Raw genomic sequence first — 12,646 nt, forward strand, 5'->3', positions numbered from 1 at the left:
TAAGCTCCTAAATCGAATCCAAATTTTTTTTTTTATACTTTTTTTTCCGATTTTTGAATCAATATCTCCGGAACCATGACAGATATGAAGATGCGGTTTTCACTATCGTTTTCTACGTTCGTTAGCCGATAAGAATAATATTTTTCGCAAAAATGTTTGTTTCTAAATCTAACTCGATTATTTACGGAGCAATATAAATTTTTTTAGCTCATTTTACAGACAAGTACACGCAGATTCCTAAAAAGTGGTTTCACTTTCACGTACGGCCAAAAATAACCGAGTTATGGGCGTTTAAAGTCGCGGAGGACAGTTTTTGGGATATATTTTTGGTTTCAGCTCGATATTTCCGAAACTATGAAAGATAAAAAAATGTGGTTTTCGCCATCGTTTTTCCCGCGTTTTTTTTACATAAGAATAGGATCCTAACTTGAATTAAAAAAAAAAAATTCTCTTACCAAAGGTGTAGTTTGCTCGACGGTTTTTCATACTTTTTTTTTCCGATTTTTGAACCTAAATATTTCCAGAATCATGACAGATATTAAGATGTGGATTTCACTATCGTTTTCTACGCCCTTTAACCGATAAGAATCATATTTCGCAAAAATGTGGTTTCTAAATCTAGCTCGATTATTTACGGAGCAATCTTAAATTGCCACCAAAAATAACCGAATTATAGCCGTTTAAAGTCGCGGATGGCATTTTTTGTGATTTTTTTATTTCAGCTCGATATCTCCGAAACTATAAAAAGTAAAAAAATGTGTTTTTCTAGCGTTTTTTTACATAGTAATATTTTTGTGGAAAACTAGCAACTATTTATATTTATTTGGCAAAGTGTATTTTTATATTATTTATATTATGGATTTCTGGCACGGGACATTAGTGTTGGCGTCACCCAAAAAACGAAAAAATGTGCGTATTTTGAATCTACCGCTCTCACAAGAGTGACATCTGGGTACAGAATGGTAAGGAACTCCGAGGTTTGTATGAAAAATGGTAAGATGGCGTTGTCGTCGCGGGTCAATATACGTCAGTAATAATGGCGGATTTTGTTTAACTGTCACAATTGTTGGTTTGCAAATTGTCAGTAAAGTGACGAAATGTTATATTTATAAATATGTTGGTTCTTTCAGAATGGATCCTAACGGAAATGGAAAGCGAGGCTTACCTAGGTTAAGAGAAATAATAAGAAGACAACGTCAAGACTCAGATGTAAGTTCCGGACATTGTTAATAATAATAACAAACTTTTATTAGGTTATTCGCAGAAATTCTCGGTCTTTTTCTAGATACCGATGCGTTGTTTTGTTAGTATTTTTTATTATACACGTTTTTTTTTCTTTCAGATTTTTTTAATTTAGAATAGTTTGTACAATGGCTAGTAGTAGCAAGTCAAATTACGGGGAAACCGTGAAAAAAATTAAAGATGTCTTAAAAGAAATGGAATTGCGCCTCCCTCGGCTTGTTAGGACGGTGTCTGACCAACAGATTGCAGAAGTCTCTGCAGTTGAACCCACACCAACTGAATCCCAGAGTTCCTCTCCTGTATTTATCCTCTCCAGTTTTCTTTTTTAGTTTCAAGAACGTTAATAGTTTGTTTCTTTTTTGCAGGGTGGTGGAATTGAATCCCCAGATCTTGAATTTATATATGATGACGCTGATACTCACCCAAATGAAATTGCTGAGTTGTATAGCTACACAGAGCAACCAGAGCTCACACTCAATGTCAAAGCTTTTGAAGATCAAATGGAGCAATATAATTTGCCGCCATGTTGGCAAAGGCTGTCTCTCGAGCAAAGAAAGTCGGTAGTAATGAAATTACTTGATCAATTGGAAGTTAGTAGCAAACCTTTGAGAATGAGGGCTGCAAGATGTATTCTGTACATAGCTCAGGGTTGTTGGGCTGAAATGCAATCAGATGCTGAGCAGCAACAATGGGCGAGGGTCAATGTCATGCTATTGTATCAATTAGGAGTTTTTAGCGCATTTACGGATCTGCTTAACATAGAAATTGAGTAAGACGACTTAATCCCATCAAACTCGACACTTTTGGTGTTTAATTTTAGGAATAGTACAGCTGCCCATGTTGCTATGCGAAAAATAGCTGTCTCCTTAGCAGATTCGCACGATCTGCGCGTTATTCTATCTGTGTTATACACAATAACTGAAGTAATCAGGAATGAAAAAGATTCAGGTTTAACTGAATATCAAAACGACATAGATGCATTTTGTACAGATCTTGGTACTTCTTCTTCAACCTCTCCACTCTTTGTTACATCCCCTTTTCCAGCAAACTCCCCTGACGACGAGTTACTGATTGTTAAACTTCTTGGAATGGTTACAAGGTTTTGTAGCGGGGCAGCTCCTCATTTTCCTATGAAAAAAGTGTTACTGCTTCTTTGGAAGTTAATTCTCGTTACTCTAGGCGGAATGACCACTCTAAAAGAACTGAAAGACGAGAAGCGGGCTAGTGCTGGGCTTCCACATTTGGACGAGGATACCATGGAGATTGCCAAGACAATGAGAGCTGCGTCACCGCCTGCCAGTGCCTCCGACCTCCTGGAGGCTCAGAACCAGAAGAGGAACACGAGACCGTTTAGACGGGTAAGGATGAACTTAACGGGAGTTACTCAAGTGAAAATTATTTTTTATTTCAGAATTTGATGAAGCAGAGCAGTTTGGATGACCACGAATCTTTGGGAATGGATTTGGACGCCACCCTCGTGGGTGGAGACAACGGTGATGAACTTGGCGAGTTATCAGAATACGACGAGCGCCGCCCTCCAGAAAACACAGAAAATAATCAAATGTATAGTAATTACTCAAATAGGCCTACGTCACCACCCATGCAAAGTTCAGTAGTCATTCCTAGAGGTTTACCATGGAAGCCGAAAGTCCGCCAGAAAGATATAGACATGTTTTTGGATACCGCGCGTTTGAAGTTTGTAGGCTACAGTCTGCAAGGTGATCGCGATAGCTTAGCAGGATTACCTTTACCAATCCACGAAGGAGTGAAGACTTTGAAAGAGGTAAAATTGGTAACTGGAGGATTAGTTGTCTGATGGTGGGTTTTAGCACGTCTACACTTCTTTAGCTGAGTTGCAAATCCAGAAAGAAGAGGAAATAGCGCGGAATCCGCTCTCTACCTGCGAAGGTGAAATCGAAATGACACCTACTGAAGTTTTGTATCAGGCGATGTTGCCGAATTTACCGCAGTATATGATAGCTTTACTTAAAATATTACTAGCTGCAGCTCCTACCTCAAAAGCTAAAACTGATTCTATTAACATTATGGCTGATGTTTTGCCAGAAGAAATGCCGTAACTACTTCTAATTTTTACTGTTTCCCCAGCTAACAACTTCATTTTAGAATGACTGTCCTACAGTCCATGAAACTGGGAATTGACGTTAATAGACATAAAGAAATTATAGTGAAAGCAGTATCAGCAATACTATTACTACTTCTAAAGCATTTTAAGTTGAACCATATCTATCAGTTCGAATTCATGTCCCAGCATTTAGTTTTCGCAAATTGCATCCCGCTCGTGTTGAAATTCTTCAATCAGAACATCATGGCGTACGTTGGAGCTAAGAATGTGTAAGATGGTACCAAACCTCCAGTACTCACGAGTTAAAACATTCTTCCAGAATCCCAATACTGGATTTTCCTTCGTGCGTTATAGGAGATCAACCAGAATTGACCGCAGAAAGTTTGGAACTAATTGGGGACGCGGTACCATTTTCCTGGAGGAACATGTTCTCTTGTATCAACTTACTGAGAATTCTAAACAAACTGACTAAATGGAAACACTCTCGCATTATGGTAACCACGACTTTGAAGTTCTTTTTGAAATTATTTTTGGGGTTTTGCAGATGTTGGTTGTCTTCAAATCCGCTCCAATTCTGAAACGCACACTGAAAGTACGTCACGCAATGACCCAACTCTATGTTCTAAAGTTGTTGAAGATGCAAACTAAATATCTAGGGCGTCAGTGGAGGAAGTCTAACATGAAGACAATTAGTGCAATTTACCAGAAAGTTAGACACAGACTCAATGATGATTGGGCGTATGGCAACGGTATAGTCAAGAATGTGAAGTTTGACTCGACTACTTCGTTTTGTTTGTAGATTTGGATGCAAGACCTTGGGATTTCCAAGCTGAAGAATGTGCTCTCAGAGCTTCAGTTGACAGGTTTAACAACCGTAGATACTCGCAAGCTCCTGTAAGTTGAATACTAATGTGGTTGGAGATAAATTTCTTGTTTTTGTAGCAAGACAGCGAATTTGTACCTGTGGATAACTGTCTAAATAGCGTGCTTGGGACCACGTATGATTTATCGGATAGTTTTAAACAACACTATCAGTTGTGGTTAGAGCAAGAAGTTTTTGGAAACACTATTGAATGGGAGAAGCTGTTACTAAACCAAAATGTGTAGATTTTTAATCTGTGCAATAATTATTTGCGTTTTAGTTATTGCCAATTGAAGTCTGATATAAAACTCACGACAACTAGCGTCACAACTTCAGTTGATTTCGTTTTAATCAATTTTTGATATTGTTTAATCGATTTTGTTCCATTGGGAGTCTTCACAATTTGATACTAAACCACGTTTTTAGTTCCACTGATTTTAATTGAACTTTTCCTATTGCGATGAATTAATTTGTTAACTTCAGTATTTAAATATATTTGCTATATAACAAACCAATTTGTTTTTTTTCCCTTATAATTTCTCATTTTCTAGGACATTGATCACACTTTGAACTCGAGGAAGCAAAAAATATTAATAAACAGAAACTTGAAGTTGAGTGTCTGCATATCGGTAACATGAATGGAAATGACACATCGCAGATGGGAGATATGTAGATTTAGACAGAGAGAGGACACCATTTTGTGGCTTAAACCAGACAAAGATACATTGTGGCATGAATCATAAGAAAAGGGTCTGGCGGACGTTGAGATGAAGCTGATTTTCGTCTCAGTTGGTCTCATGAGGACACGGTTTAATTCCTCTTCCGGTACTCCCGGCAACCTTTCTTCTTGCCATATTTAGTGTCAGTTTGTGGTAACGAGAATAAAGAATTTTTATCGGTGCTGTGTTTTAATTGATTTTCTCTGTTTTTTTTTTTATTTCCGGACCAAAATCTTACCTAATTCAAATTGGTGGATGCGCCGGACTAATGTGATTGTTGTTTTACTCATAGACGTTAAAAGTAAATCAATTCTTATTGAATGGGCATAAATTTCTAAGAATTCGATAAAACTTGTAATTTTTACGTATTGGCTTAGACCATCGTAATAAAATTTTTATTATTCGTAGCTTATCACTCGTTTTTTTTTATTGTGTCTAATTTAACGGATTTACAGCATTAAAAAGTCTTCAAATATGACAAACAAAAACAATTTGATGAATCCAGTGGCGGGTGGGCGTTTAATTGATTTACGACCTTTTATTTTAAAATTTTGAGTGTTTGTCCGGAATTAGAATACGGAGATGTGCTTTAATATTGAAAATCAAATGTGATCAGAAAATTGGTTTAAAAATTGCGATTTTTTAAAAACCTAAGAAAAAGTCATAAAATTATCTCCGGCTATGAAATCAAGGACAATTTTGGACACCCCTGACTAATGTTTCAATCTGTCACTCTGACATTTCTCATTTCAAGTTATTGTCTGATTATGATGAATTTCAAGCTACAGAACCCTATTCCGGTCTACTGTATTTTGTAATTTCGATCTTTTGAAAATTATTGCATTGAAAAAGATTGAAATCTGCAGAAAATTCTGCGTCAAATGATGTATAATAACGCAAGTTTACTCCAAAAAATAAGCGAGATATCGATATCAGAAGTTTGATATCGTTTTAATCATGATTTTTCGCGAAAATTTGCAACTTTCAACTTTTGGAAAATCTAAGAACTGTTTTTTATGTAAAAAATTGCGAGAAAAACGATGGCGCAAACCGCATATCAATATCTATAATAGTTTTAGAGATATTGAGCACGAATTGTTTGGAATCTTCAAAAATTTGGCCCCCTGGCGACAACCCAAAAATTCAAACTGCCATAACATAGTTATTTGTTGACTAAAATTGAAAATTCTCATGTTTTTGGATCCAGCGTGACATTCTGCGTTAAATGAGCCTAGATTTGTTGAGTTTTGCGTGATAAACGAACGAGGCATTGGCCAAAAACTGTTTTGAAGACGTCATTTTAGGGTGATTTTCAATCAATGTTTTTAAAATGAAAATGACGTTTAATAGCTCTGAATTACACATCAGTCGAAAGAGGAGCTCGAAATCTATCTACTGGCCAAATTTGAGATCTATCGGACAAATAGTTTACAAGTTATAACCAAAAATAAAAAAAATGAAAAATTTTCATCGTTTGAGTCGTAATTTTTTTTCGCGAAAAAACGACTATCGAATTTTGGGCTTTTGAGAACATTTTCTAACGTAGAATGAGCCGAGAAAAAGAATGGCGCAAACCGCATCTCAATATCTCAAATAGTTTCCGAGATATTTAACTTTAAAAATTAGGAAAAATGAGAAAAAATGAAAATCAACTTTCCGAAACTTTGATCGGCCATAACTCAGCTATCTGTTGTCGGATCTGAATTTAAATCCCAGATTTGGAATCTGCGGAAAATTCTGCGTACGCTGATGTATAATAACTTAAGTTTACTCTAAAAAATAAGCGAGATATCGAAATCAAAAGTTTGCCATAGTTTTAGTCATGAATTTTTGCGAAAATTTGCAAATCTCAACTGTAGAAAATTCAAAGAACTATTTCTTATGTTAAAAATCGCGACAAAAACGATGGTGCAAACCGCATCTCAATATCTGAAATAGTTTCCGAGATATCGAGCACGAATTGTTTTGAACCTTCAAAAATTTGGCCCTCTGGCGACAACCCAAAATTTTAAACGGCCATAACTCGGTTATTTGTTGACAAAAATTTAAAAATTATAATGTTTTTGGATTCAGCGTGACATTCTGCGTAAAATGAGACCCAAATTTGTTGAGTTACCTTAATAAATAAACGAGGCATTGGCCAAAAACTGTTTTGAAAACGTCAGTTTCGGGTGATTTTCAATCAATGTTTTCAAAATGAAAACGACGTTTAATAGCGTTGAATTATACATCAGTCGAAAGAGGAGCTCAAAATCTATCTAGTGGCCAAATTTGAGATCGATAGGACAAATAGTTTACAAGCTATGGCCAAAAATAAAAAAATTGAAAAATTTTTATCGTTTGAGTCGGAATTTTTTTTCGCAAAAATCGACTATCGAATTTTGGGCTTTTGAGACCATTTTCTAACGTAAAATGAGCCGAGAAAAAGAATGGCACAAACCGCATCTCAATATCTCAAATAGTTTCCGAGATATTTAACCTTAAAAATTACGAAAAATGAGGAAAAATGAAAATCAATTATTCGAAACTTTGATCGGCCATAACTCAGTTATTTGTTGTCGGATCTGAATTTCAATCCCACATTTGGATTCTGCGGAAAATTCTGCGTACACTGATGTATAATAACTCAAATTTACTCCAAAAAATAAGTGAGATAACGATGTCAAACGTTTGGCATAGTTTTAATCATAAATTTTTGCAAAAAACTGCAACTTTGGGAAAATCTAAGAACTTTTATGTAAAAATTCCGAGAAAAACGATGGCGCAAACGGTTTCCCAATATTTTCAATAGTTGTGTACATTTTTGAAAATTTTTGGGTGTAAATCAGGCTTTCGATTCTTTAGGGAGAAAATAAATGTAGCATTTTTGTTTTAAATGGTGTATTATATTTCTTACCGATCGAAATTGGTTTATTTAAAAATTTGAATCATAGTTTGATCGTGATGAGTTTGGGGTTCTTTTACACCCAGACATTTGTATTTGAAATTTATAAAGTTGCTTTTGTCAAAACGACTTGAAATTTTTGGGGCAGATTTTAAGGAATGATAAAATGTATGTCTGTCGGCAACTTTGCATATTTCTTAGTTCCAACGAGTAGTTAGTGTAGTACGATAAAAGTGGCTTTGTGGTGTTTTGAGATACGCACTCTCATATTAAACCCTTCGTTGTATATTATGTATGTATACAACACTTAAATTACCCGCTCGTTATGTCGACTTAATACAATCAACCGTCTAGAAATGCTATATTCCGTGGATTTCCCCGTCGTTTCAGTTCCACTCAATCCCGGACCAATTTATTATACACCCGCCGTTCGTATTAATACCCCCAGACAAACAATTAACACCAGAATGAAACACTCCTAGGAGAACACAAATAACAAAAGCTACCCCGAATTTCGAACAATACAAACAATGGCAGAAAAGACGGAAAATAGGTGAGCTTTCACGCTAAGGATTGCTATTCAAAAAAATAATAACTTTTGTAAACGGCGGCTCTATTCGGAAATCGATAGATTTAATTCACTTCTTTTCGGTTGCAAACTAGGCGAAACGCCTCTTTAAACTTCTTAGGTTTTATTTGAGTGACTGAAAAACAACGATTTTATTAGCTGAGCGTTAGGAGCGTAATTTTAATAAACTCAGATAATTGTGTCCGGTGATTATTAAAAAGAAATTACGTTTTGCACTCCGAGCTCCAGGAGCAAACAACTTTAATAACGAAATCGTTAATAATGAAATACTCGCTGTTCATGTGAGTTATCGCTGGAATGACACTTTGAGAATTAAGCGGATGCAGACAACGTTGAAGAGTTACAAAAACTGCGAGTGGCACAGGATTACAAGTGTTTATACGTTTGACAGGACTGGAATTTATGATTGCATCTCGTTCTAATTAAAGATTGAGTGGAGGTGGAGGCGTCTCGCCGGGTGAGAGGACGAAAATCGTTTATTCTATGATGAAAAATCTTTCATTCATTCTTCTTGAACGAGTTTCTGTGAGTTATTCCAAACTTTTCCGCTCGCATTTGTCGCCCCAACTTATTCACTATATACCATTGTGCCCATAGTCTTAGCAGAGTCGATAGGCTTTGGATGCATTAATCACACAAACAGTTCCCGGCCAGATTGGCCTGGCTTATCCTCGCGATTCCCAGCTCAACTAACGAATGTCACAGCGCACTTCTCTCCACAGATGCTCTCCAATTCGTAATCCCGGTGACGGATGTGGAACTCTCGTCCTCACCCTCGCCTCAGCCGCCGCCGTTCGCTATTTATTTAAATTTCAAATATTTGGAACCCTTTGCGGTCTTGCGTCCCGCATTACGTCAAGCGAAATGCCAAACACCACAATTCTACCGTAAATATTTTATTACTCGTTCGACCCATACTTTCAATTCCTCGATGTTTCAAATTAACAACGTAATCTGAGCATTCCAAATGATTTTTCACGATGTTTATCAATATTCACGCTCTGTGTTTTCTGTGGCAACAAACAATAGACCAAGAAAGAAGAAAATAAGCTATTAAATATACAACGCCCACTATTTCATTGCATCGATAAACAAGTTATACTTTTAGTTTAAAATACGTGACACAAAACTTCTGAAATTTCACGCAATAAAAATGTAAATCCGTTTTGCTGAATATCCAGTTATTATGCTGATGCTGAAACTCGCTAGAAGTAAGTAAATGTTTTATATACAGTACCGACTTGTATCGACTGCGGGTAAAGTGTTGTTTTCTGCAGAATCTATGCAATATTTACTCTCTGTAGTGCTTAACGGATTAAGTCTAGATAGTAAGCGTTTTCTGGTGCTTTCAGTAAGCTCGGTTCGGCAATATCAAGACGATGCTGCTTAACGCAACTGAAATGTGCAAAAGCTGTAATCTAACATGTCAAAGAAATTTCAGGAGATATAATCTCCTCAATCACATTCAAAATTTCTCATCCGATATTTTAATACAACATTGTAGTACCTACGTAGACAACTAGGTAAATATTTAAATTGTACATTAGAACCTTAAAAGTGTCTCGGAAGGGTGGATTATGCCAAGAGCGGTGTTTAAATATTTAATGGAAATTTGAAATAAGAATCTAAAGCATGCAATACCGAGGCTATGTACTCAAAAAAAATATAAAAAATATACTTCCATACTAGTTCATTTATATTTTAACAAATTTCCTCCTTTGAAAATTAAATTCTCGTTTAATTTCACTGATCTATCAAATTTTACGTTTTTTTGCCATGTTGATAACGAAAACGCACGAAATGAACAACATAACATTGAATAACATTTTCATTGGTTTTTGTTTAATACATTAATTAATATTCAGGGTGTTCAGCGTGTTATGTTAAAATTTCTAAAAAGTGTCTCTTCTGGTCCACAATTCTCCAGTTTGGCGGAGATGATAAACATGTTCAAACTAACAAGCTGTCTAAATTTTATTTTTATTCTTAAAAACTGAAAGAGTCAAATGATATTGTATATTGCACAAAAAATGTAAACACGCCAGGTCGTCGGCAAGCGGACCCACGTAAAAAAAAATTGATTACGTTTTCGTCGATATATTTAATTACTTGATTTCATGAATTATTGTTAGTTGTAATTCTGCCGGTTTCGGAAACAAGTCATTGTTTAACGGAAACTAAAAGTATTTTAATCTCGTGCAGTGTTGTGAAAATACTGGTGGCCACTTTGAACCATTGGACTGAAAGTTTTATCAACACGAAAAAAGTAGAATTTTTGATTTTCTTAGTCAAATTTGATTTTTTTTACTTATTTTCTGTTCTAAATTAGTTTATAATTTTTGATAAAACGGCACGTGTTTAAAAAACGCGTTGACAAAATTTGTTGTTGTCCATAATTTACGAAACAATAATAAATTAATTTAAACGCGCAAAAAAGCGGAAAGTGAATTCAACAGATAAGTTTTTTGTGCACTGCGTTCTCACGTTGTTGCGTTTGAAAATGTGCAAATTATTTGGAAAATACTTGAGAATTTTGGATAACCGAAGAGGAAAAGTTGTTTGTTTTATGGAGATCCACCACCTACGTAATTTAATCTTAACTGACTCTTCCGCCGATTTCTATGGATTATTAGGAAATTCAGTTGTCTTTTCAATGTTGTATGTATTCGAATCTTATTACAAAAATTGTGCAACAAAAATAGTGTTTTTAGAACCGATGAAAATAGTTTAATATTCACTGTTTAATTTTTTATGTCACACGTAACTGCTGCCAAAACCGCAAAATGATTTTCAATTAGAAGTGACCAACTTAATGCATACCATTTATCATAGTGCGGCGGTGAGTACATAAACGATTATTTATAGCTTGGTTAATTTCAAAATTTAATTGTTTAAACCTGCATTATTTTATAAATCTGTTACCAACTGTTAACTATTGAAAAACCTGAAATTAATGCAATGATTAAAATTGGAGCGATGATTATTCAAAATTTTCTACGGCGAGTGAACTTGTTTTTTTATTAAATTTGTGGGTTGGAATCATCTAAGAGGATCTCAGTAACATTACAATTAAATCCCTTCTTTCAGCCGGGTTTTATTATTGGCTTAAGAAACGGCATGTCTAGAATCGGAATAAAGGCAGATTTTGTTTGGACATAAGTTATATGAGATTTGTGTTTAATGTAGCGGTCTCTTTTGAAGGGTTAAACGTAGCGAAACATATTCAATATGTAATAAACTGACGCTTAAAAGGTAAATAAATAAAGAAAATTTGTTTACCCTTTATAAACTCTCGAAAATTTCAATTTGAGTTAATTTAAAAGTTTATGTTGTAAATTGAAAATTTAAACGAGATTTGGTTTAATGATTGCTCGGGATCATCATCATGATTCCACGGTTGAACAGGAGCTGGGAGATTTTCACGTCATTTTATGGAAATATCAGTTGAACGCTGTTGTAAATTGCGCTCATTATCCTCATAAACAAGAGCCTAAATGTCATTAACAGTGCTTGAGATTTCCTGAGACATTCCTGCATATACGCCTCCACTTTGATACGTGTGATGTTTTCGCTTGTCCCTTCTAATAAATGAGGTTAAGGACCAAGACAAGGACTAAAACGATTTTGTGCCTTTGACGGAAGACAAACTTCCTGCTGCTACACATATTTGGGAGAAAAGAACGCCGAATTAACAACAAAACAAATTTTTATTGCCCCGGCGCATCCACCATTTTTACACCTTTTGTTCAGCTCGTTGTTTTTCCTTTTTGTGTTTGGTCTATATTTTTGTGATGAAATTGGCCGTGGACTGCTTCCAAGCTTTCAAGAGTTCGATGCAATTGTTCGCGTGGAGATTGGAATTGAAAATAGCGTTTGTTGAGAGCTGGTAGGAGCGCTATTATAGTGCAGATTGAATTAATAATTTAAGTCCTTCCATTTGCGTGGCCGGCGAAAGGATTCTTTAATACTGGAAATTCGCGGCTTGCGGAGTGCTAAGCGGAATCGAGGGGAACATTACATCTCTAGCTAATCCTTGCACTTACTCTAACCTCATAAAGGCTTCACTTTCACTTTCCCTTAGTTACCAGCGGACTTTACGAGTCTTTTGTATTACGCAAAATCTTGGGATCAAAGCTCACGAAACTGGTTCTTACATTTTATTTTTGCATCTGCAGATGATTCATCAATACATATTAATTTGGAGGAGGGGGTTTCAAAAGAATTAGGCCAGAGACGAACAAGAATTCCTTTCTGGCTCGATTATAAT

At 35.6% G+C, this 12,646-nt stretch overlaps 1 protein-coding gene across 4 annotated transcripts; it reads left to right on the forward strand.

Moving 5' to 3' along the window:
• Positions 1-974: 974 nt before the first annotated feature.
• On the forward strand, positions 975-4,698 carry Strip (striatin interacting protein). Of its 4 annotated transcripts, none has more exons than XM_088047648.1 (11): positions 975-993; positions 1,131-1,209; positions 1,608-2,011; positions 2,063-2,600; positions 2,654-3,025; positions 3,072-3,316; positions 3,367-3,594; positions 3,645-3,819; positions 3,870-4,074; positions 4,125-4,219; positions 4,268-4,698. In XM_088047648.1, exons 2-11 carry the CDS (start codon positions 1,132-1,134, stop codon positions 4,430-4,432), a joined length of 2,505 nt encoding a protein of 834 aa, XP_087903774.1. In that variant the 5' UTR covers positions 975-993; position 1,131; the 3' UTR covers positions 4,433-4,698. The 4 variants fall into 4 exon arrangements, with proteins under 4 accessions (XP_087903774.1, XP_087903772.1, XP_087903771.1 ...); XM_088047646.1 differs by having other exon boundaries at positions 979-1,209; positions 2,063-2,238; positions 2,287-2,600; XM_088047647.1 differs by lacking the exon at positions 975-993 and adding an exon at positions 996-1,080.
• Positions 4,699-12,646: the final 7,948 nt, after the last annotated feature.

This window comes from Gnatocerus cornutus, chromosome 10, assembly GCF_029298725.1.
Source record: "Gnatocerus cornutus isolate USDA-ARS CGAHR chromosome 10, icGnaCorn1.1, whole genome shotgun sequence".
Lineage (NCBI taxonomy): Eukaryota > Metazoa > Arthropoda > Insecta > Coleoptera > Tenebrionidae > Gnatocerus > Gnatocerus cornutus.